Source organism: Littorina saxatilis, linkage group LG9 (assembly GCF_037325665.1).
Source record: "Littorina saxatilis isolate snail1 linkage group LG9, US_GU_Lsax_2.0, whole genome shotgun sequence".
NCBI classification, from domain to species: domain Eukaryota; kingdom Metazoa; phylum Mollusca; class Gastropoda; order Littorinimorpha; family Littorinidae; genus Littorina; species Littorina saxatilis.
The window spans coordinates 3854896-3882134 of NC_090253.1; the positions used below are offsets into that span (position 1 = coordinate 3854896).

Consider the following 27239-nt stretch of genomic DNA (forward strand, 5'->3'; position numbering starts at 1 on the left):
CCAAAGGGTATAAAAGGCAGCGAGCACCTCAGTTCTTCCTCTCAGTTTGCAAGTTGTTGAGGAGTTGCTTGGATGTGTACGAAATGGAGTACCGTCTTCGCCAAGCGAGCCTGTCTGCGTGTCCAGGGTACATGGCCTAACTGACATGTAATGCCCTTCATCATATCAATTTTTAATATGTTTTGCTTCCTACCCCTTCCATTCGAGCTATACAAACGTTTTTTCTTCTGAATGAATCTAAAAATTAAAAAAATCTATACAAAATAAATCAAAACAAAATACTAAACTACCGGTGATCACCAGGAAAAAAATGAACAAATATCTCAACTTCTAATAATTGCAACCAAGTTCGATGCTTGCATTATTCAAACTATATGTTAGCTAATCGAAGTATTCGGAGACAAAAAATACAGTTCGTATTAATGTTTGAACATTGGTAAAAGGACTTGTAGATGTTTGTAAATAACGTAGATGTTTGTAAATAACTAAATAAATGCATAGCTAAATTTAGGAATAAACAAATGAATTAACAAAATGAATTTAGAAAAAGAGAATAAAATAAATAAATAAATAAATAAATAAATAAATAAATACAAAATAAACAAAAATATATACGCAAGAAAGAGACGCTATCTTACAAAGGTATATATTATCTATTGACCCCAGCTTTACCCACAAACGTGAACCCTACATTGAAAATGTTCCATGATGTGTCAGAAATCTTTCCATCAGATAAGACCTTCAACTTAACATGTCGTTGAACTAAAATGACCATAGACATGTGAAAGAAAGTCCCCATACCAAATCCGACCAACAGATAGAGCATACTTATTTTGAAACCTCGTTCTCCGCACGGGCGGAAGGTATACTTCTTTTATAAAAAAAATATATAAATAAAAAAAAAATAAAAAAACGGAGCGAAAAAGAGCAAAATGTACAAAACGCACCTGTGCATATTCTCAAGTCCAATGATGTGCCGTTAGTTTCTGAAATCGGTAACAGGCGAATAAGTAAAACAATCTAACAATGGATTGACCTAAGGTTCGCTTCCTTGTGAAATTAATGCGTTGTTTTGTCTGTGTCACGCGTATTTTTATTCTTCTTGCTTGTTTACGTTTGTAAAACAATACAGCATAGCAAGGAGAAACAAATTGTTTTTTTGTTTTTGTTTGTTAATACGATAAAGCTTAGAGGAGAACAAAGCCATGTCTTCAATCTTCTGGACGGTCAGAAAAGGAGAAAGGTCTATAAAACACTTCTGTTATTTCACAGATCTATGCATTCCCAGCGTATTTCTTCGACAACAAATTGTAATATTTTCGTATAACTGTAATGTAGCTTATCAATTTCTAACGGTGACAATTTAAGCAACGATGCTGTTTACTCTCTCTCTCTCTCTCTCTCTCTCTCTCTCTCTCTCTTCTCTGTTTCTCTCTCTCTCTCTCTCTCTCTCTCTCTCTCTCTCTCTCTCTCTCTCTCTCTCTCTCTTTCAATTCTATGTTAAATTCATTTTGTCTGTTTATTGGTAAGTTCGCTTCCAAGATTATCTAGACCTTAAATAAACGCTCTCATTTGAAGTTTCCTCCGAAAGCGGCGTATGGCTGCCTAAATGGCGGGGTAAAAACGGTCATACACGTAAAAGCCGTGGGAGTTTCAGCCCATGAACAAACAAACAAAAAACAAACAATTTGAAGTTGAAACTGCCGCTGTAACACTTAATTCCTTTAGGTCAGTTACATGACTAAATGTTGTTACATGACTAAATGTTGTTAACTTGGTAGCCTTGAACTGAAACTGTCCAATCTCAAGTCGCCATTTGCAGATGTTACCGGGTCACTGTTGCTTACTTTTCCTATCTCCACTATTTGCGTCTGCGAATCAGTAACCTTTGACCATTAAGTCACTGACCAGTTCTGTTGTACTAAAACTTCGAAAAACACGTACCCCCCTCAGTTGCATAAAATATTTATATCTATACACATAAAAGTTCGCCGCAAAACAAAAAAAGCCCCCATAAAACGTTTCAGGTATGCAATTTCAATTTCATCTTTTGTCATTAGAGGTACAACAGATTTAGTCGAGAATGCCAGTTGGGGTGTCTTCTTGTCGCAATTATTAATCTCATTGAATTTATAAAAAAAAAAGTATAAAATAGCTTCTTATGAAATTGTTGTGTTTGTTTATTTGTTTGTGTGTGTATACGCGCGTGCGTGCGTGCGTTCGCGTTTATGTAAGTATGCGTGTACGAACGTGGGTGCGGTCGTGTGTGTGCGCGTGGCGCGCGCGCGATACTTATAACAATCCTTGAAATGTCGTGATCTACATTTTGCGTTTGCACGAATTTAACCAACTGATGCCAGTTTCTCCCAACTTAGAAATTCAAACGAGGAATCCTAAGTTATACAAACCAAGCCCAAATGTTGGTGTCCTTCCTTCCACCATGCCCCACGACCCCCGGATCCGGTTGGATGTCCTTAACCAGTGCGTGCACGCTCAGAACGCATGGCTTCTGAGCGATTCCCTCGATACAAAATGCCCCGTTTCTCACATACAGTCTTACTGCTATTACCGTAAGACCACGATGTTTTTGAGGAAACCAAGGCATTTGACCCTCTGCGCCTTTATCGGAACATTCCTTCTTAAGTAAACGATCATGTAAAGCACCTGAGATCTGTCCAGGCTTTGACATGGGATGAGAGCATCATTCTGCCTGGACAAATATGTAAAAACAATCTCCACCCTTGTTGTTTCCTGTGAAGAATTTGCTTTGTTTTTACATTTAGTCAAGTTTTGACTAAATGTTTTAACGTAGAGGGGGAATCGAGACGAGGGTCGTGGTGTATGTGCGTGCGTGCGTGCGTGCGCGTGTGTGTGTGTGTGTGTGTGTGTGTGTGTCTGTCTGTGTGTGTGTGTAGAGCGATTCAGACTAAACTACTGGACCGATCTTTATGAAATTTGACATGTGAGAGTTCCTGGGTATGAAATCCCCAGACGTTTTTTTTCATTTTTTTGATAAATGTCTTTTATTCCTTGTCGGTTCCTGATTCCAAAAACATATAGATATGATATGTTTGGATTAAAAACACGCTCAGAAAGTTAAAACAAAGAGAGGTACAGAAAAGCGTGCTATCCTTCTTAGCGCAACTACTACCCCGCTCTTCTTGTCAATTTCACGGCCTTTGCCATGAGCGGTGGACTGACGATGCTACGAGTATACGGTCTTGCTAAAAAATGGCATTGCGTTCAGTTTCATTCTGTGAGTTCGACAGCTACTTGACTAAATGTTGTATTTTCGCCTTACGCGACTTGTTTGTTTTGCTGGATTAACTTCTGGTTAACGAGATCCACGTGTAAGGACCCTGACTTACCATTGGGCCGACTCCGTGTACAATTTGCTGAAGCAGGAAAAACAAGTCGCGTAAGGCGAAATTACTACATTTAGTCAAGCTGTGGAACTCACAGAATGAAACTAAACGTAGTCCACCGCTAGTGCAAAAGGCAGTGAAAGTGACGAGCCTGTTTGGCGCGGCAGCGGTTGCGCTGTGCTTCATAGCACGCTTTACTGTACCTCTCTTCGTTTTAACTTTCTGAGCGTGTTTTTAATCCAAACATATCATATCTATATGTTTTTGGAATCAGGAACCGACAAGGAATATGATTAAATAGTTTTTAAATCGATTTCGGAAATTTAATTTTGATCATAATTTTTATATTTTTAATTTTCAGAGATTGTTTTTAATCCAAATATAACATGTATATGTTTTGTTTTTGGAATCAGAAAATGACGAAGAATAAGATGAAATTGTTTTTGGATCGTTTAATAAAAAAATAATTTTAATTACAAGTTTCCGATTTTTAATGACCAAACTCACTCATTAGTTTTTAAGCCACTAAGCTGAAATGCAATACCAAACCCCGGCCTTCGTCGAAGATTGCTTTGCCAAAATTTCAATCAATTTGATTGAAAAATGAGGGTGTGACAGTGCCGCCTCAACATTTACAAAAAGCCGGATATGACGTAATCAAAGATATTTATCGAAAAAATGAAAAAAACGTCTGGGGATATCATACCCAGGAACTCTCATGTCAAATTTCATAAAGATCGGCCCAGTAGTTTAGTTTGAATCGCTCTACACACACACACACACCCACACACACACACACACACAGACACACAGACAGACAGACAGACAGACACACACACACACACACACACACACACACACACACACACACACACACACACACACACACACACACACACACACACCACGACCCTCGTCTCGTTTCCATCTCTATGTTAAAACATTTAGTCAAAACTTGACTAAATGTAAAAATGAAAACGACTTATTTTCTCAAGAAAGCTCTTCAGCTAAGACAAGATTGACGTTCTGACCTTTAGAGTACACCAAGAAAGTGTCGATGTCGGTTTCTCTCTTGTCGTTAATTATAGCCATGTCAACGTTGCAACATCACGAATAACTCATTAGCGGAAACATAAGCAAGACCTTAACACGGCATCGAGCAGCAACTGGTTTCTTTACGTCTCTCATTTGTACCAAGAATTTCTTGCAGACGACAATTCTGTCGGATATATAGAAACACACGTACAGTATCATCTTTCAGTGCACGATATAGTCTAATTTCATGTCTGCCCATTGGCGATAGAGTGACGCCAGGGACAGAAATAGACTTGGCTTGGACAAGAAACAGATAGGGCGCGTCTGGGCACTAATACAGACATAAGCGAGTGCGTCTGGGCCCTAATACAGACATAAGTGAGTGCGTCAGGGCCCTAATGCAGACAACCTTGGCTAGCCAGAATCGCCAGACTCTTCACTCATGTGCTATTTTGTTAATGCCTGCAGAAAGGGAGAGTAAAGAACCCGAAAGAATTCTGGAAGGATTTATCAAACCCACCCCCCTTCCCTTGCACGAAAATAACCACTTGGTATATTTAAAAAAAATTTTTTTTTTTTAAATCGGTACTCAAATCTATTCGTGGATTTTGATGAGCATTTTTTAAAAAAAATTTTAATGAGGGGGGGGGGGGGGATGGGGTTACTCGTCTTTCCTCTCCAAATGCTATTCAAAATAATAAAAATATAGATATCTAATCATGTTCCGGTTAAGTCTATGCATTCTTCGGTTCTATGCAGGCAACACTTGCTTTTATCACTGCAAAGTTACGGCACAAAATCAACATGATATGGCTTTCAACATGCAAAACAAGCAGAAACTAAAAAAATTTTTTAAAAAATTAGAAAAATGTGCCAGCTGTGCATGGCTGGCCAAACTTTAACCTTAACCAGTACTTGATTTTTGTTCAAACCAGGACAGATGCATTCTGCTTCCAACCCATCCTGAACTCAGGTCAAAATGAGTTCGGCTCATTCTCTCCCTGACCGGACGCTACAGTCCTACGCGAATCTATCAAAACAAAAATACAGAGTTATCTCCCATATGGTTTTCGCGAGCATGATCTAAGTTTGAGATCAGTGTTCGCGAGACGAAAATGATTGCAGATTGGCCGACTTCGACAGTGATCTCCGTTCTGTTCTTCACAGTTATGATAAAGACATCGTTCTAAGGTCAAAACAAGTCGAAATTTTGGGACTGCTGCCGGAAGGAGACCGTAATATATGGTTTCATCACTGTCAACTGGTTACAGAAAAAATCGTCTGCTCCAGTTAGCGCCGAAACCAAACGGTTGATTATCACGTGACACTGTTGCCATATTTACAGTTGTTTGCACGGTAAATACAGCCGCGAAAAATAGCTCGCTTGAAACTGTCTTACATATCAATTCCTTTGTAATTTAAAAATTACAAAACACCATGAAAAATCATTATCGACGATCGCGAATCTGCTTATATCAATAATACATTACAACAAGAAGAGCAAACGCTCGATCGAGTCACTTTCGCAGTTCTGAATATTATATGAGGCATCAGATGGACAGGAAGAAATTGCTATTCACAACACAATGAGTCACGTTCACATAAAATTTGAGCCCGGTCACTTTTATAGTTTCCGAGAAAAGCCCAACGTTAAGTTGTGTGTTGCCGAACAGAAAAGGCTAGTTATCTCCCTTGTTTTTCTGATAACGTTCGTAAAAGGCTACAGATGTAAATACTTTGATGTAAAGAATAATCCTACAAAGTTTCAATCACATCCGATGAACTTTGTCAAAGATATAAAATGTCTAATTTTTCCTTTGACGCTGACCTGTGACCTTGAAAAAGGTCAAAGGTCAACGAAACCATCGTTAAAGTGTAGAGGTCATTGGAGGTCACGACTAAACAAAATATGAGCCCGATCGCTTTGATAGTTTCCGAGAAAAGATATAAAATGTCTAATTTTTCCTTTGACGCTGACCTGTGACCTTGAAAAAGGTCAAAGGTCAACGAAACCATCGTTAAAGTGTAGAGGTCATTGGAGGTCACGACTAAACAAAATATGAGCCCGATCGCTTTGATAGTTTCCGAGAAAAGATATAAAATGTCTAATTTTTCCTTTGACGCTGACCTGTGACCTTGAAAAAGGTCAAAGGTCAACGAAACCATCGTTAAAGTGTAGAGGTCATTGGAGGTCACGACTAAACAAATTATGAGCCCGATCGCTTTGATAGTTTCCGAGAAAAGTCCAACGTTAAGGTGGTGTCTACGGACGGCCGGACGGCCGGCCGGACAGACTAACACTGACCGATTACATAGAGTCACTTTTTCTCAAGTGACTCAAAAAGCTCTAAATATGTAAAAAAAAAAATAAAAAAAAATCGGTTTCAAGGAAACTCAAGGCATCCTGTGAGGGAGAGAATGAGCCGAACTCATTGTGACCTGAGTTCAGGATGCTTCCAACCTACATTAAAGATTACGTCAAGACGCATGCAAGGCCAAGTTTCCACCCCACTCAAGAGCGTAACTGCCTGCACGGCGTGTTACGATGACTTTTCCAATGAAGTCACTTACCCTCTTCTCTGGCCTCAAAAAGTTCAACAGTACACTAGCTAGCGAATTTTGACTTATCGGTCAAAAAGTGCGCTACCTGCACTAGATTAGAACTTCACCTAATACTTTGCCATTTCAGTGTCTGTACTCTTATTTTTTATTTTATTTTTCGCTTTTCTTTTTATACTCTAATTGTCCATAATTTAAAGTATGTCAGTCAAAGACTTCGCTACCTCTCTCTCTCTCTCTCTCTCTCTCCCCCCCCCCTCTCTCTCTCTCTCTCTCTCTCTCTCTCTCTCTCTCTCTCTCTCTCTCTCTCTCTCTTTTCACCCTAAAAAAATAAATTTCAATTTGAAGAATAAATATCAATTCAATTCAATTCTTTCTCTCTCTCCGCCCCCCCCCCCCCCCCTTCTCTCTGTCGTCACCCACATACTCTTTCTCTCTTCTTCCTTGACACTCTCCAGTTGAGCACAACCAACACACACAGACAGACCCCATCATCACTGAGTTCTTACTGACTCTCGCATCATCACTGAGTTCTTACTGACTCTCGCATCATCACTGAGTTCTTACTGACTCTCGCATCATCACTGAGTTCTTACTGACTCTCGCATCATCGTCTCCTCTTGGAGACACTGTGGAACATAGAGAATACTACATGGCTTGCTGTGTCGTACCAGATTTACACGAGTTGTTTTTTTTAAATATTGAACTGCGAGCGAAAGTGAGCTGTTCACTATTTGAAAAAGCAACGAGTGTAAATCTGGTACGACACAGCAAGCCATGTAGCATTCTGTTTATCCTACATACTGTACTTACGCGTATTTGACTGAAAATGTCCTGCAGTCGAGGCAGCTAAATTGAAGACGCTTGTTTTGGAACCTCGATCTCTTCTAAAGCCTCGTGCAATCTATTACGTCAAAGCAAAGAAACGTCACTCTGAAAGTGTGGCGTGGCGTGTTAGTTCTAAAGATTCATGGAGGGTAATTAGCGAGCGCAATTTTTTTTTCTATAATGACGTTTGTCTTGGTGACTTTGGCACCATAAGCAGTGGAAAAACAGGTCCCTGCCAGACTTGCTTGACATGACCTCATTTACATGATATACACACGTGTGATTTGAACGATTATTATCTCACGGGTGTCTCTCTCACGTATGTAGGATAAACTAAATTACACGCAAGACCTGAAAAGGGATTTGAAGACTGCCATGTCTCTATTTCCTCAAGAAATACATGCCGTCGCCGTCGCTTTTTAAAGTTAGTAACCAATCGTCAACAAACTGAATACCAACTTTAAATTATCCTAGCGGTCGTGTCGTGTTGTTGAAACGCTTCTTATTGAAATCTGTGCTTATAATGCCCTTTGCCCCGATGAGCCTTACTGTAATAATGAAATTACTGTAATAATGAAATTACTGTAATAATGAAATTACTGTAATAATGAAATTACTGTAATAATGAAATACGATGCTGATACATGCACAGCCTGTCGGTGACCTCACAAAACATTTTTTGTACTGCCGATATGTTGGAAGCCACCGTGAAAATTCGTGAAAAACTTCGTTTTCGACATTCTTTGTGACTTCCTCGGGAGACATGCAAGAAGAAGTGACAGAATTTTTCTGTGACGCCATATTCACGTTATGACGTATTTTCTAACTTTGTTTGAGCTTTGACGTCAGAGATTTCACTTCGAAAGAAAGCTCCAAAAAGAGACCTCTTGCTTTTTTTTAATGTTTATAATCGATATCGTATGTCTTTAACTTCGCAAACCATCTTCAAAACACCAAACAACATCTTGTTCAAGCGGTCTTACCGTGTTGTTGAGGCGCTTCTTGTTCCTCAAGCTGTGCTTGCCCCTGGCTCCGATCCGTCGCGTGGAGGCCGTCGTGGTGGTCACCTGCACGTGCTTCTTCCCCAGCAGCATCTTCAGAACCAGGCGGAACAGCCACTTGAGCTGACGTCGGACCGACGTCGGCAGACCGCTCTTGCGGATGAGGGCCACGATGGGCAAAGGGGAGAGAAGCCACATCTTGCACCACAGCTCCCCGCAGCACACCTGCAGCAGCTGCAGCATGCCGCGACGGGTGGTGCGCATGCCGCCGACGATGACGGCCATGAGGAGGGCTGAGTACAGCCAGGTCGGGTGGCTCCCCAGCCCCAGCTGCTCGGAGCTCACCCACGAGCTCAGCGTCGTTCCGGTCGTCATATCGGTGGTCGTTGAGGTCGTTGGTGAAGGAATGTGTCAAGATGTCGTGGATGAGGGCTGAGTTTGTGGTGTCGTGAAAAGTTCTGATGTTCAAGTTTACACAAAAGTGTCGTTGTTGGTGCAGGTTAAGATGGTGTTGTTTGCGAAGGTTGAGCTGGTGGTGTCGTTAAAAGTGGGAATGTTCAATTGCACATGAGTGTCGTTTTCGTTGAAACTTCAGATGACTTCGTTGTTGGTGATAATGTCTTGAAAATGAGGAATTTTCAAGCTCAAGACACTAAAGTCTGAAAACGTCGTTGTTCTTCCGAGGTAAAGGAACTGTTCGAATCGACCCTTAGTAATGACGAGTTTTCCCTTGAGGATAATTGCCAAATGTCAAAGCATAGCCTGTAAACTTCGTTAGCGGAAAGAGCAATGTTCGGGATAAGCAGTTGCAAATCCTTCCCTTGAGAGAACTGATTTTACAAGACAACCCTTTGTCGTAGTACCAAAGATTTGGTAAGTTCGTGGATAGTAGTTTCGGTGATTTTACACGCAAGAACTTGGGGGAAAGGTGAGCCCAAATTTCTTGCAAAAGTGAACACTGACGGATAGTATATGGCCACACACAGATGAAAGTTTCACGGAGTTTGAATGTTAATGTCAGTTTTTCAAACAGATTTGGTAGGTCTTAATTTCGTCTGGTAGCGCTTTGATGCCCGTTGAAAACTGCTGAACAACATACAGAAACACAGATAGTTAGAAACATTGCCGCCATGAACTTGAAAAAAAAGTAGAGGGGAAAACAAAATGAAACTTGTCAAATATTGTTGCTTGTTTGGCTATGCTTGAGTGTGCTTGTCTTCTTCCCTTTTTATTCGTGTTTACTTAATCTGATTGAAAATATACTCGTGTATACAATAAAACAGAAAGCCAAAGGACTTAGAGCTTGTCACAGAGCTTGTCACAGAGCTTGTCACAGAGCTTGTCACAGAGCTTGTTGAAAAATGACTGGATATGAATGTTTTGCTGTTACTTCCATCATCATCAAGTTTTCCGCCAAGCTCAAAACGCAAAACCAAATGTACCCTAAGAAATGCGAAGCTAAACTTTCACGACAAAAGGATTTTGACAAATGTAAGAAAACTTGAAGTCAGATTTTGTGTACACTACATTGGGTGTGCACGTTAAAGATCCCACGATTGACAAAAGGGTCTTTCCTGGCAAAATTGCTTAGGCACAGTTAATAATTGTCTACCTATACCCGTGTGACTTGGAATAATAGGCCGTGAAAGGTAAATATGCGCCGAAATGGCTGCAATCTACTGGCCGTATAAAATTTCATCTCACACGGCATCACTGCAGAGCGCCTAGAACTGTACCCACGGAATATGCGCGATATAAGACTCATTGATTGATGAAATAGAAACAGCAATAAAATAGAAAAAAACTTTAAAAATCAAAGTCTTTCTCTCTCTTTACATGTATGATAATCCCAAAATGGTTGTGACGGGGCTCCGTGTCGGCAAGAAGATATTTCCACCATGCGCCAAATCGAGGGCGACATCAGTTTATATACCCCAACTGGTACAGACCACGTGACTGCGTTTAAACGATTCGCTTTCAAACCCTCTCAAGTCAGCTGATACCTCCGCAAACCGCCTTCACCTTATACCGATGGTGCTCGACGATAAACAATATCTGTGGAAAATTGGACAGGGTGACCGAGATGGGCTAGGAAAGACTGCGAAGAACGCTTTCATATCTTCTTGTCCTCACAGGCAAGTTCTTACGCATATGCAAATTAGGTCACGTGGCTGGAAGCAGACAGAACTCGACAGCGGAGTGGTGGAAAGATCCTGAGGGTACTTCTTGTAAGTATGGTTTTTGTCTGCGTCGGACCTTATTTTCCCTTAATTGTTAAAATGATGTTGAATCTGTAGGCCTGCTTTATGCTGCGTCGTGAATAAAACTTCTAGTTAATAAAATGTTATTGAATTTGTCTGAGTAAACGTTTACCAAGCTCTCGAGAAAAATGCTGGCGGGTGTTTCTAAACAAGCTTTCTAACGCCGACAAGTGGAACAAGACAAGAATGATCACAAAACCGATTAAAAAACAAACACCCAAAAAACAGCACCCAAAAACGAAAGAAAATGAAAGCAAAATAACATGGAAAAGCCTATGCAGTTCTTTTCAAAAAACGGTTTCGTTAATTAAAAAAAGAAAAGCACAAAAAAAAAAAAAAAAGGGGGTCATTGGACCCATATGTTGTTACCTTTGGGTCCCATTAACCATGTCTTTCAAGAAATGTTACCTCACAGCTATTGAAAGCGACAACTATCGTTCGGTGTGTGCACACAAAAAGCAAGGAGACATTTAACGGAAAATGAAGAACGCGGCGGAGAAATGAAGGAATGGAGGAAGGAAAAATCTGTAAAAAAAGGAAACGTAATAGAGAGAGAGAGAGAGAGAGAGAGAGAGAGAGAGAGAGAGAGAGAGAGAGAGAGAGAGAGAGAGAGAGAGAGAGAGAGAGAGAGAGAGAGAGAGAGAGAGAGAGAGAGAGAGAGAGAGAGAGAGAGAAAGAGAGAAAGAGAGAGAAAAGAACAAGTCGCGTAAGGCGAAAATACAATATTTAGTCAAGTAGCTGGGAGAAAGGGAGAATGTACGTTCTGGCTCACCGATTCCGACAGACCCTAAATATTAACGCAAAATAGGCTTCTGGACTAAACTTTTACTAAAATGAAACATGCGACAAAATCAGAAAAATACTGCATAAATCCATACAAAAAAAAAATACAGTAAAGTAAGGTTGTTTTGAACCAATGCCGGGTCTGTCGGAATCAGTAACCCAGAACGTACATTCCCCCTTTCTCTGATACAACGCTAAATTTAGTTTCCATTGAAATATTAATCCAATCTGCCCGTCGTAGCCAAGCCCAAGACTACCGTATTGATCTGGTAAAAACAAACAGCCAGCCTGCCGCAAGCTAGTCTTCTATATTCCTCCAATGGCAAGACAAGATTAAATCATGTGATAGCAACAGTTACGTCACGTCCACCCTAATGTTTTGTTGTGGCTAGCAACGGGGCTGGGATATCTTGTCATATTACTTTGGTGGTTGTGCTGTTCAGACTTGTTGGAAGCGGTGGCAGTTTTCTGTGAGAGAAGTGTTTGAATTTGTGTTTCTGTTGATTAATCTCATGTCTCAAGACAGTATTTCTTCACAAGAATTAGCTCAGGAAATTAGTGAAGCGCAAGCAGCTAACCAAAAACTGTTAGATTCAGAAAGTATGGCTTTTGAGCAAGCTCAGGAAATTCCTCTTCCACCACCAACACCATCAGAATTTTGGACAGAAGAAGAGAAGAAAACTTTGTTAGAGAATCGGAAGTATTTTGAAGAAATGGTGCAAATTGTAGATAAAGCTGTAAAAGAAGGGCCGATAGAATTACCTAAAAAGCCGAAAAGAAAGATTGAGCAGTTGTTCAAAGAAAAAACAGGAGTAAAGAAAAGCAGAAATGATCTCACAACTCCACAGGCATTACACAATTATCTGATTTCTAATCAAGCTGATATAAAAACAACGATTTCCAGAGAAGCTTTTTCTGAGAAATTATTTGAAAACCCATCAAATGAAGACGAAATGGTAGAAAGATTAAACAAAGGAGTGAGAAATTTAGCTAGACAAGATGCACAGACTATGATGATTTACATTCAGTTTGGCAACTTTTTAATTCTGTGTAAAAACTGGCAGGAGAAGGAGAGGAAAGAAGGGAGAATAACAGAAACTTGGGCTGACTGGTTGAAAGCAAAAACAGGCTATTCCGATGTTCATGCACGGAAATTACGAGCCGTTGCAGGTGTTCTTTATGGATATCCTGGATTTTTTGCTGTTGGTCTCCCCTTTCGTTTTATTTACAGCAAGCTAAATAACATTAAGAGCATGCTGCAAGTGCCAGAATTTGCTTCCATCTGGAAACAAGATCCTCATGTACCAGAAACAAGCCAGCTCCAACATTCTCAAGAATTCTAGGATTCTAAAAATAGTACCGTTCACGCGTGAACGGTAGGTCTTGCTGGTAAACCGGCGGCTTGGGTCACTCTGTTTCAACGCTTCGCTTCACTACGCTTCACTACGCTTCACTACGCTTCACTACGCTTCAATATTTAGGCTGCCTTTTCAGGCGGCCACCGAGTGCACTTTATGCAAATGACTTGTTTATTGAATCAAGCTTTGACAAGTGTACTTGGTGGCTGCTTTGAAACTCAACAAAGCCTTCTCCCCTTTCACAAACACTCCCCTTTCACAAGCAACGTCCTTTTCCCCGCTGCAGTCAAAACAAAGCTGTCATAGCGGGTTTTCCCGATTGAAAAAATTCTTATTACACACTCAGACTATTTGCGTTTGTCCTCCAGTGTCCAATTGCATAAGAATATTCTGGTGATGAATAAACGCGCTTTGTGTCATTAGCATCTAAAGATTTCTTGTTTACAATAGTTGTGTTGATCTGATGAAGCGCGGAACTGATCTTAGGGTTGTCATGGTGAAACACTCGCTTCTGAAACAGTGCTTCCTTGTAGTTATCATGCGATATGCTCGACTTTACAACCTGTTTGCTTACACCCTTTGCTTTTTTAACCACCCCTTTCTCACTTGCAACACTGTACATCTTTGCACGCAATCCAACATACTCCTTAATTATCTTCCCATTCATTTCATCTTTCATCTTTCCAATAACCTTCTTGTTAACATTTGAGTGCAATGGTGATTCTTTAGGGTAGTCGCAAGTGTCATAAAAAGAATCTTTTCCTTTTACTGCAGGACTTTCAGCTTCTAGATCTTTGTAAATGTCATCCGCTGGAATGTCAAGTAAGAATGAATCTGTGTCTGTGTAAAGTACTCTCGATTTGGGATATCTTGGCTTCAAATAATCATACAAAAACTCAAGCATCAACAGTTTTGACAACTCTAGCACAGTAAAGCCTATGAATACTGGTTTGTCAAGCTTGACTACAAGTTTTTTCATTAAGATACCATACAGCTGTTCATGAAAGTATTTAAAGTCTTGATACTGTGGTTTGGATGTCAGCTTGATGGCCTCATTTTCTCTTGTAACAAGTCTAACATCCTTTCTCTTGTGTGGGTTTTCCATTGTCTTACCAAAGCAACTGTTGTTCATCAGTTTAAAAAAGTCTTTCTCTGATGCATCAGCGGCTTTGGTTCTCAGTTCTGTGTTTTTCATGATGTAAGGTTTCATAAACTGTTCTTGATCAAATAAAATTATACGATGAACAGCCTTCAAAATTAATCCATGTCTAATGTAAAACTGTAACAGTCTGTAGTGACACACATACTTCTTTTTGTGAAACAGATTGGGCACCAGCTTTGGAGGTTCTCTTGGGTTTACTTTTAACCTCTCAGCCGCTAAAGGATAATCATTATGTAGATCATGAAGTGATAGTGGATAGTCTAAGTCAACTTCTAGTATCCATCCCTTTCGACTGTCTGGGCCTGCTTTTAATATTGTCAGCACAACACATTGTGAAAATGGTCCTGAATAGATCTTAAAGTTCCGAAGTGGAAGCGTCTGACACATTGCCCAACCATACAAATTGTTTGCATCTAGATACATGATGTAATTAGAAGGTTTCATAGGATCAAAGTCGTCCAAGTATTTGTTGTTGGCTTTGCAGTAATTGTGTGAAGCCATACTGATTCCTCCACGTAGTCCATTTTCAATCATCTGAAGTGTAGGTAGATCTGATAGCAAGTCAATCTTTACTCCTGTAAATCTAAGAAATGCATCCCAGCTCATGCCTGGTGCAGATATGTAATGTGAAGGATCTAGATTGTAGTGCTTCATACATGTTCTTCTGTAATTCTCAAATATATCTGCAAGTAAACAAACATCAGCCAACAAATATTGATCATGATAATCACCCATTGTATTACATCCTAATTTATTCCATGCAGTCTTAGCGTGTTCATAGTCTTCGTCACTTATACCTTTACCCTTCAGCCGTGAGAAGTAAGCATCCTTTGGTGGTAACTCATCTTCATCAAACCTCTCCCACGAATCCATGTATTCATATGGATAGACTCCCTTTCTAACTAAGTCACTGTCAAAGTACTTACATGTGATTGGGAAAGCAGTTAGTGATGAAGATAAAGACTCAAGTGTTCCCATCAGATGTTGAGCAGAATCGTAGAAGTATAAACTATTCAGAGTAAAGGCCATGTACTTTTCTGAAGACTGCGCAATGCATCTTGCTTTGTATTCATCAGTTACTGCCTGCATGATCAGATGTGAATCATAACCGCGCAAGTTATGGAAGAAGATTGGAAGCTTCCAAGTCTTAGGATCAAACTTTAATTGTAGATTACATTTGCTGTGTGCTGCTCCTCGGAACTGCCCACTTACATGATCATGATCTCTTACTATTGGATTGTCTGTGTTTGGTGTCAGACTTTGTTCGCATATCCAACACTGTGTGGTAGAGTTAAACTGTTCTTGGTCTTCAGGTTTCATAACAATGTCTGAAAGATTCAGTTGTTTGGAGCAGTCATTTCGCACTTGGTTCATTTGCTGTAAGAAGTTCTTTGCTGCATTAGGTCCTCTGTACAATTGCGGTTTAGAATGTTTACCATCTGAACTAACAACAATAAATGCATATGAACAGACTTGATGATTACTTAGAGTTACTGTTTTAGGTAGGTCTTTTGGTAAAGGTCCTTCATATGGCACAATGATAGATTCAAAGTCAGCATAAACAACATAAGGACTTTTCTGTAGTTTGCATACATTCTTAAAATACACTTTGCTGTCTGGCGGTGGTGTTGTTAACTTCACAACCGCATCATCAACGCTCTTACAATGTTGCTTGTGTATAAGTGCTGCATGAATTGATGGAATACGCAAGAGACATCGCCTACAAAAGTCTTGTTTACTATTGTGATTGCTTGTGCTCGCCATCAGTCTACTCATTGTACGAATCAAAGTGTAATGATATTTTACACCATCAGTCATTAGTAACATGTCAACATGGTTAGTATCACAATCACCAATCGTTGGTGAGTTCTTTGATATTCTGACTGGTTTCAGTTCATCTTCCTCATCCCACGTGTAAACATTTACGGTGATGGGTTTGTTTTGCTGTTCAAATTTGTCAATGCTTGTAATGCTGACAGGAAATTCAATACCAGTAAAGTTTAGTTTATTTCTGTATGCATGATAGTTAGACACTCTTTCTGCATTTTTCTTTACACTGTACAGTCTTGCCAGAACACACCACATAAAACATTTGTCATCATCATTCTTTATGTTCAGCACAGCACGTTTTTTGACAAGAGCAGGAGGTAAAGGTATGTAACTTCTACCTCTGATGGGGGCAAATTTACTTAGCTTCAATTCTATTTTTAGAATTTCACCTTCTGACCATCCGGATCCTTTCATCTTTGCATCCTCTGCAGCTTGCTCAAACCGTTTCATCATTTCATCTGCCCAGTTTCCATTCAATTCTGCCATAGAATTAAGTGCTAGTTGTCTGGTTGAAACATGAACTTCTAGCACCTCATCACTGACTGTTTTGTATTTTATTAAACTGACTATCTGCACTTTTACTGGAGGTTCAATCAACAAATTGTTTGGAATTTGTTCAATGGCGTCTTGCACACTGGACTGCACATTTTGAGGATCCGTTACTTGTAATTCAACGGTGTCAAATACTGTCGATAAAGATTCTAATACAGAGTCTTCCATCGCTGTGAGTTTGATTTTATAACTCAAAATAAAAATATAAATTAAAAAAATGAAGTTGCTTAGAATTCTTTCTCAGAGCTTCCATTTTTGTTAACACTATAAAATCTGAAATAAAAAATCATTTAACATTTGTACCACGTGGAACTAATTGTAATTCCTCTTTTACAAAGGCTCTTTGCGGTGCTGGTTCTCTCAAGTAATATATAGGTGGATTTGTCTCTACTACTCTCTTGATTTCATGAATGTCAATACTCCAGATTGGATCCGTTGCACGCTTCCTGCTGTCACCCTCAGCTTCACCGGGTGCATATAAATATCTGACTTTCTGATTGAAAGGTAGTAATGCCACTGGTGTTGTTGACTTTGGAGCAACAGGTATTGTTTTCTGTTTGATTGCATCAACTGGTCTTAACCCTGTAGCTTTAAATACCTCCAGATTCATTGCTCTAAGTACTGATGGTAATCTTTTGACCCATTCAGTGTTACGAAATTTACTTTCTGTGTCCAAAAATTCCTGATGGTACTGATATGAAAACAGTTTTTCTGCCAACTGTTTGTTAAAGCTCTCAACAATAGCCTGTGACCTGTGGTTTCCTGGAATACCTCTCTTCACTGTAACATGATGTTTTAACAGAAGCTGGTTGACAGCTCCTTTAAACTCCTTACCATCATCGCACTGAATCATTCTGGGATACTTTAGTGGTCCACGTCTGTAAATTTCTTGCAGGGCAACAGCTGTAGCTATAGCACTTTTCTCTGTCAACGGTTCAGCATCTTTGTATCTTGTTGCAACATCAACTACAGTCAGTGCATACTTATATTTCTTCCTTCTGACTGTGTCATGCGGTAAATAGAGCAGGTCTATTTGATGAGTGTCATTCGGTTTAATGTTAACAAAGTGTGGTCGTGTAATTTTTCTTGGTGCAGGTAAATAGATCTGCCAAACTGCCTGCTTTGACAACCATTTCTTTGCTATATCTTGAGAAACACCTGCTGCGTCACTGAGCTTGTCAATAGCAGTTCTTCCTTTCCAGTATCCTTTTGGGGAATAATATATTTTAGATAACAAAGCATCACTCATGGTTTTTTAAATGACAGAATATTAAGATTTGACAGCACGCGCAATAAAGTAAACAACAGCCATACCAATAACAATGAAAACAATCTCGCCCACCTTCTGCTCTTCTGAAGGCTGATAAAAGTCACCCAGTTTTGGAGGAGCACTTGTCTTCATTTTCTTTCCAGTTACAAGATAGTATTCTTGAATGGCTGCATCAACATTGGCAAAGGTTTTGTTTGCATGTCCTTGCTGCCTGAGTTTATCATTCATAAAGTCTAACTGCGCAATTCGTTTCTTCTCGTATTCATCCTGTGCTTTCGCCAGTTGTTCCATGGCTTTGTTGTGCCTTTCCCTCTCTTCACCATTTTGCAGTTTAGAAAACAAATAGTTGCTGCCAGAAAATGCAAGCGCATTTACAATCGCACCTCCCACCATCATAACCAAGCTAGCCATTTTATTGTCTTACATGTTTATATTTTCTGGAATAATTCCTTGCTTCACCAAAAAGTCTTTTGTTGCAAAGGAAGCTGTCACAACACCAATTAGTTTAGCACCGTCTTCGAAGTCTAACTTTCCCAAGTCGGCTGGTTTCATTCTGAGGAGACTTTTACCCAGCATTGTGTAACCTACACTCAAGCCTCCAATCACTGCAGCGTGATAAACTAGATTAACTATTGTCTTTTCAGAACTCATTTTTATGTTATCAAAATTAAAATATTAAAATTATTCCATATGAAATGAATCCACTGCAGGTACTACTGTGGGCTTTTTTATTGTTTGTACTGCTTTGTTTGTTGGTTTTGGTGTTTCTGATTTTGGTGTTTCTGATTTTGGTCTTTCTGACACTTTATATTTGCCTTGCCAAAGTTTGTAAAGCAAGTATCCACCTCCTCCAACAACAGCTGCTACAGCTACTTTTCTGTATGATAGAAATGAAGATTTTAATTCTTGATCAGTTTGTGTGACCTTAGTCACTTCAGGAATGTTTGGTGTCTGCTCAACTTCAGACATAATGTTCTGCTTTGCCTTTTGATTTAACTTTTTTTGTCTGTTCCATTCGGCTAGTTTTTTTCCTGCTTCTACTCTACCAGGTTTCTTTGTCACTGTGTTCACTTCTGGTATTTTCGTCTGCTCCACTGTCTGCTTCAACTGATCCGTCATCTTTTTTATTCTGAAAATTAATGTGTTTGAAAGTAATTAATCCAGCAACAAATGGTACTAATAAAGCACCAAATCGATAATACAGGCCACAGGCAAGAGATTCGAGGGACTTGGAAACAACAGGGTCATGAGTTAGATCATGTGTTAAGTCTTCCTCCGAGTCGAGAGGTGTAAAATGTCCAAAAATCTTTGTGTACAAACCTATAACAGTCTGTCCAATACTTCTAACCATCTTAGAACCAAGCACTGATTCATACCGTCCATGATACTTTTCTATATCTTCTGAGGAAAGATGTTGTACTTCTTCCACAGTTAACTGCTGCCCAAGGTAGTGTTTTGTTTTTCCACAAACAGCAAGTGAATACAATCTTTCTTTTTTATCAGGTATAGTCCTACTGTCACAGATTTCAATATCTGTAGCAGTCTGCATCAGCAATTCATCACAGTTCATTTTATTTTGATGCAGAATAAAATTAAAATCTAGTAATTAAACTTGAGTAAGAACTTAGGTAGGAACTTAACAAGAACTTAGGTAGGAACTTGAGTAAGAACTTAGGTAGGAACTTAACAAGAACTTGAGTAAGAACTTGAGTAAGAACTTGGGTAAGAACTTGGGTAAGAACTTGAGTAAGAACTTGACAAGAACTTGAGTAAGAACTTGACAAGAACTTAGCAAGGATTTCTACAAACATACATACTGAACTGGTTGATCAGTTTTTAAAACCAGTTTCGAGTGCTTAGAAGATTTCAGATTATTCTTTATTCTTTCTCTCTCCTGTTTGTTTTCAATGACATCATTTTCTCGAAGACACTCTTCAAAACTGTCACGGTCCTTTGAATAGAACAATGTTATTGTTTTGAGTTGCTCTCTAAAGTCTTTCAGAACTGCATTGTATTTTTGTGTTAATATCCAAACTGATATTAATGCATGTCGTCCACTGAATGCAAGCTTTGCTAGTGCACTTTTCTTTCTAACAATGTCACGTTCTGCTGCACAGTCATCAATAATAAACAGTGTTGGCGTGTTCTGAAAAAGATCGAAATAATGCTCCAAGCAAACATTTAGACGATCAGAAGGATTTACAATAAATATATTTTGATCAGACCATATGAATTTTCTCTCCTTGTATGTTCTGTTATGCTTTATGGTTGGACAGAATATGACTATGTGTTCAAAGTGATTTATGTAAACAGTCTGTAATAAATCCAAAACATATCTTGTTTTGCCGCAACCTGTTGCCCCACAAATCAAAGAACAGTGTGGATCTTTTGGAAGAAAATCTAGATACTTCATTTTAACACGTTCAATAAACAATATCCTGTAATCTGCTTTCAGAGATGTTTAACTGCGCATCTGACACAACAAACACGTAGATCTTAACTGATTTACTACTACTCCCTACTTCCTTTTCAATTTGTATTGTGATTCCTTCTGATCCGTTTTCAATTCGCCTTCCACTTCCATGCAGTTTGTTGTCGTCAGTTGTTCTGAGATCCAGCCATAACGCATATTTATTTGTCAAGAAATCTTCTACGCCAACACCGTGTAAATGTAGATCTTTAGCCACAAGATCAGATGTTGGGTCTTTCAATCTTCCTCCAGTAAAGTACTTTCTTGCTTCATCATAGTGTTGGTATGGCAGCATGCCAGATGCAAATATTTGGTTTGGCTGCCCTTCAATTGTGCAATATACTCTATTGATTAGTGGATTGTAAAACTTTTCTATTTGCCTTTCATATGAATCTTTTGGTTCCTCAAACAACATAAGTATTCCCTTCATTGACCTAGCTGGTGTATTCAAGTTAATGTTCCAGATTGGATCAGCCTGGCTTTTTGAAAGTGTACTGTGATTCAACACTCTTTCATAATAGATAGGCAGCTTAGAACTGTACTGATTTTCTATAAGTCTAGCCAGTTCAGGATGGTTTACAACATCAAACTCTAAAGAAATTCCAGACACCTTATACTTTGCTTCCGGGTCTTCTGAAAGCATAACACGATCATAACTATTGAAAGTCAGGTCGTATGACAGCCTGTCACGCAATGCTCCTTGATAGAAGGGAGGATGTGAATTTATGAGTTCAAAGTCAAGTGGAATACAAAATTTGTTTCCAAAAGCAACATTGACAGCGTTATCTTTTTTGTTGTCAGCTTTATCTCCTGCTCCTATTCTAACTTTTATCCCATTGTCTGACTGAATCCCTTGAAACACTCTGTTTTTCTTTTCATTGTCAGTCAACCAATTATCTGCATAAACTAAAAATACATCTGCATTATTCAATGACATCACTTCCCGCCCTTCCAGTTTGACAGTAATCTTCCTCACAATTGCTCTTCCTACATTATAAGCCAAAGTCCTATTTGCATCTGAGCCAGATTCTAATTCTAATTTGAATGATAGTCTTACAGTGCCTGGTACAATAACATCGTTCTTACCTAGATTAGGAAACCTAACAGTAAGTATTTCATTCTGATCAATAGTAGAAGGATTATTTGTAACTATAACTGTTTGCCTTATTCCTTTTACCCCGAGAGGCTCTTTCAGCCTTCTGTAAGGATCAAGAACAGAACCGAACGATTGTGCCATCTTTTTTTATTTTCAAAATAAAAAATAAGTTACAAATGGCAGAAGGTGGATTTGAAGATTTATTTGAGCCAGCGGACGACATGAGCGAAGCAATCCCTTTGGTTCCCTATCATCATTCACTGCATTATGAGGTGGCACGACATGAACTTCTGGAAGGTAAAGTTAGAGATTTCTACAAAAGTTTAGGAGAAGAACCTGATGTTTTAGATCCAAACCAGTTCAAAATGGAAGCAAATCATTTATATACAACTAGCGATAAAGGAGAAAAAGTCCAACTTACATATAAATCTAATCCTGCTAAGTTTCTATCAAAAGTTTCACTAAAACAAAAACTTACTGCTAATCGACTTAGGCAATTAGATATTGTGCCTAGCACACGGTCATCATCTTCCCATGTTGTTTCCTTACTTCAACAAGCAGAACTAGGACTACCAACTGCTACTCAAATAGAATCTGTTCCATTGCAAGATCTTAATAAACTTGCAGATGAGGCTGATCAACTTATACAAGAGATAGAGACTTCTTTTTCTGAGGAAACTTCACTGAAGACTCCACATGAACTATTACCTATGAGAGAAATAGAAGCCCTTAATCAATCACTACAAACCATCAGAGGTGAAATAGCAAATAATCTGTCAAAACTAGGTCAGCTGGATGAAGATATAAACAAAGAGAAACAAAAACTTGCTGATGCTGATGATTTGAACCTAGAACAAGAAGTAAAAAACAGAATTTCTAAGCGTTTAAAAGATTTGCAGGAGGAGAAAGCCATAAGGTTAGAAGTTCTAAGTAACAATAGAGAACAACTGAGAACACAGGTCAGCAGAATAAAAAATACAATTCAAAGAATCCTTTACGAAGACACAACTCTTGCTGAAAGAATTAGAACGCTTTTCAGAGAGCAGGGAATCACAATAGCTAGTATACTAACTGCGTTAGGATTTGCAATAAGCACATTAGTGTTCGCACTCACAGGTGGCACTGTCACACCTCCACCTCCACCTCCACCTTCACCTCCATCTGATCCGGGATGGGTAAAGAAACAACTCAAACACATTGCAGAACTATTAAAGAAACTAGCAGCAAAAGCTTTGGATGCACTTCCAGGAATCATTGGTTCAATTGTTAGCTGGCTGTTATCTTTTGCAGGTAAAGTTGTTGGTTTCATGGCTGAACATCTCTGGACTCTAATAGTTTTAATTGCAGGAGTTCTGCTAACGAGAATAAAGCAAAAGTAAGCCTACACCCACTCCACCAATTACTAGAGCAGTCTTCTGCGATTCATGATCATCACTAATACTAACAGCTTGATCATCACTAGTGACAGAATGATCTTCACCTGCAGCGTGATCTTCACTTGTCACGCTTTGTTTCTGTTCATTGTGATATGGCTGTAACATCGTTCTGATTTCTGAATTCAGTTCTTCACCCTTTCCAAGCGGCTGGGTGTCACTAGCAATAATGATTTCATTGTTATAATTTGTTATTGTTCCAATCTGCAGCTGGAGATCAGAAGGTAACATGTAAAGGCCGTTACCAACAGCAAAGTCAACTTTTGATCTTGCATAACGGAGAGAGTCTTGATACCTTTTGATGCTGGAAGGCAGATCAACTGCAGAGTTTATGACATCTTCTAAATTTGATAACAACTGTTTCTGTGCACCAAACCCTGTGCTTGTTCTCATTATGTTTGATCGTGTCTGTGCCTGCGAGCCTAGCAAGCACCACGCATATGTTCGGATAGATTCATTGATCCTTTCAACACCTGATCCAGTGAAACCTTTGCCGGTGTCTAATATAAAAGTAGTCCATGCATTGTGGTGCTCTTGTTCTATTGATCCTAACTGTACCTGCACATTTGAAGAAAAAGATGTATGACCTGGCCAGTAATCAAAATTATACCTCCTGTGGACACCCCATAAATATAGTGTTCCCATGCCATGGTTTTTGTCTTGCTTTTGCCTAAAGTCGGTCTTAAAATCTATATTGAATTCATTGCAGAGACGCTCATACACTTTCATGTTTATCCTATTGTTGAATGGGTTCCAGCTCTTTTCATGCGGCATTGGTGCCTGAAGTTCAGACAAGATTCTCCTGCACTGATAGTAAACGTGAAATGTGTACACACACTTTGTCAGTAAGTTTGAATTATTCATGTGGTCTGCATAGGACACTCCACATCCTGTGGTTGCACAGAATATTGCAAAGTTTAACTGATTCTGATAGAACTGAATTGGGTGAGAGTTCCACATCTTTGGAACACTATCATTTTTGATTGGGGGATTTAGGTAAGAATGGAATGGGTCAGGCACTTTAACGCGAATGGATTCTGTTTCTGTTACAGCAAAGTCCAACTCATGGAAAGAAATAGTCTTTGGATTGTAATATGGTCCAGTTTTGTATTTAACGTCTTTGTTGAATTTATACTGAATCATTTTTGTTGTTGAATAAAAAATGTTTATCACACTAACAAATGTGAAGACTGGTGTGCCAGTTAAACTTGCAAACCCTATCAACAATCAAAATGGAGGAATGAAAGTTGCACTGCATGAAATTATGTACAAGGTTACTTGGTATAATATCAGTAAAAAAAAGGCTAACAACTGGGTTAGAATTAATGGTAAAACACATTCTGTAGAAGATGGTTACTATGACTTCTGCACTTTAGAGAAAGAATTGTTTGCTCCAGTAGGTATTACAGCGAGTTTAAATCATGCAAGTCTCATTGCTACTCTTACTATGCCCAAAACTAGAGAAGTAAACGTTGAGTTTCCAACCAAACTCCTTGATATGCTTGGAATTACAAAAATATACAAGGGAACACGTCCCATTGACATGGATGTTAACAGTGTACTGTTTGTTCACATGAGAGAGCTTAACACATCCTATAATCTGTTTAATGATCAGCGTTCTGATCTGCTTAGGATTCTTCCACCGAGTGATGCCTCTTTTTGTAAAATGCACGTGCCAACATTTAAGACACTGCAGTTCAAGGACTTGGAGGAAGGGTGTCATGAATTCCTACACATTGATCTGAAAAATCAAAGTGGACAACCAGTTGATTGTTTGTTTAACATTACATTGGAAATAGTTCCATAAAATATTGAGTATTAAAATGTCGAGTGGACCTACAATAGCTTATCCTGTTGCATGTTCAACTATAGAGTTGAAAGATTTAGCAGACGCTATCGACTTTGAGAGCAATGCTGAAGTTGGTGCAGTGTATGCATTCGAGTTTACAGACACCGGTTATTACAAGAGAAAGGAAATCGACGATGAAAAGAAACCAAGATTCCTCAAACTAGGTCAAATCCGTGATGTTAATGTACCTGATCCAATTGTCGATGACACATTCTACATGTGGAAACATCAGAATAAAAAATGGGTACTTAGTCCTGTTATCAAAAAGATTGACTGGGAAATGAAGTTTGAATTTGTGAGTCCATACACTCTTGTTGGAAAAGACGACACATTCCGTAAGTCAATCAATGCTAAACCACTAATTGTTAGCCTTGTTCCTGCGTTTAACAGCAGGGGAGAAGTTGCAGTTAAACCTTTCCATAAGAACAACTATCTCATTCACAGAAAACAAAGTGTTGAAAAGGACGCTGACACCATTGTCGATTTTATACCCAAGCTTCCAATAGGGCAGAATGCAACTATGATATTTGATATAGTTGTCAGGAAAAGGGAAGAAACCACAAACACTGTTCTAATGAGAGGAATAAATCTCAACTGGAGACCATTAAATGTTGAAGAAGTCAGAGTATTTATTGCTGTTCAAAAGGATTCTAACACAATAAAAAAACAGACGTCAAACCAAAATGTTGTTGTTAACGCAGATATAAATAATTTAACAGAAATAAGAAGTATTAATCTTACTTATCTTGATTTGATTGCTTTCTACTATACAGATAAGGTGTTAAGCAATGAACAGCTTCAAAGCTTAGCAGAAACACTGGCCAGTGAGAATTAAGATAAATATTTTATATTTTGCATTAAAAAGATGACTAGCAGTGTGAAGCTTTATCCTAATATTGATGAAAGTGCAGCAGAAAGTCAACAATTCAGACTGGCACACATTAGTAATATACAAAAACAACTAGAAGATGAATTAGAAAAATATTCTCGCGCTAGACGTAAGTACTCAACAACTTACAACAGCCTTTCTAATGCCAGCACTGGTTCTACTATCCTTGCATCAGCTGCAGGTGTAACGGGAACAATTCTGTTAGCTACCGGAGTAGGGACTCCAGTTTCTCTAATCCTAGGTGGTGTCGCAGCAGCTGTTGGTGGTTTATCATTTATAGCATCAGCTATAATGAAAAAAATTGTGAAAAAGCTTGAAAAACACGAATCCATTTCCACTCTTGCATCATCAAAATTGTCTAGCCTAAAACTGTCTATCAGTAAAGCACTTGAAGATTCAAAAGTTTCTGACGAAGAATTCAAACAGATACAAACAGACTTTGATGACTACAAAAGTAAGAAAGCAAGTATTCAAACAAAAACACGAGCTGAATATAACAAGCCACTCGATATAGAAGATCTGAAAAAGCAGTTTTTAAAAAAGGGGATTCAAATAGGACGGGAAGAAAAAGTAAAAATAGAATCACTTGTAAAGAGTTAACTATTCGTTTAGACAGTCACATTGCATGTATCAGATATAATTCTAACAGTGAAAGAACATATGAAGTAAAGTTTGTAAATGAGAGAGCGTATTGAGCTTAAGAATGTTGTATAAGAGAAAGGGAGAATGTACGTTCTGGGTTACTGATTCCGACAGACCCGGCATTGGTTCAAAACAACCTTACTTTACTGTATTTTTTTTGTATGGATTTATGCAGTATTTTTCTGATTTTGTCGCATGTTTCATTTTAGTAAAAGTTTAGTCCAGAAGCCTATTTTGCGTTAATATTTAGGGTCTGTCGGAATCGGTGAGCCAGAACGTACATTCTCCCTTTCTCTAGCTGTCGAACTCACAGAATGAAACTGAACGCAACGCAACGCAGCAAGACCGTATACTCGTAGCATCGTCAGTCCACCGCTCATGGCAAAGGCAGTGAAATTGACAAGAAGAGCGGGGTAGTAGTTGCGCTAAGAAGGATAGCACGCTTTTCTGTACCTCTCTTTGTTTTAACTTTGTGAGCGTGTTTTTAATCCAAACATATCATATCTATATGTTTTTGGAATCAGGAACCGACAAGGAATAAGATGAAAGTGTTTTTAAATTGATTTGGACAATTTAATTTTGATAATAATTTTTATATATTTAATTTTCAGAGCTTGTTGTTAATCCGAATATAACATATTTATATGTTTTTGGAATCAGCAAATGATGGAGAATAAGATAAACGTAAATTTGGATCGTTTTATAAATTTTTATTTTTTTTTACAATTTTCAGATTTTTAATGACCAAAGTCATTAATTAATTTTTAAGCCACCAAGCTGAAATGCAATACCGAAGTCCGGGCTTCGTCGAAGATTACTTGACCAAAATTTCAACCAATTTGGTTGAAAAATGAGG

At 38.8% G+C, this 27239-nt stretch overlaps 1 protein-coding gene across 5 annotated transcripts in view; it reads right to left on the reverse strand.

The window, feature by feature from the left end:
• Nucleotides 1-27239, reverse strand: part of LOC138975106 (phosphatidylserine decarboxylase proenzyme, mitochondrial-like) — an 86544-nt gene that overhangs the window by 27956 nt on the left and 31349 nt on the right. For 3 of the 5 annotated variants that reach the window (XR_011458510.1, XM_070347761.1, XM_070347759.1), the window contains exon 2: nt 8771-9874. The exons of 1 other annotated variant lie outside the window; for it this stretch is intronic. Coding sequence is in view for 3 of the 4 variants with exons in the window: in XM_070347761.1 (XP_070203862.1) it covers nt 8771-9163 (393 nt within the window). In the remaining variant the exon portion in view is untranslated. Of the gene's footprint in view, nt 1-8770; nt 9875-10624; nt 10695-27239 lie in introns of those variants that run through there. One more of the 5 variants, XM_070347760.1, reaches the window with a different exon arrangement.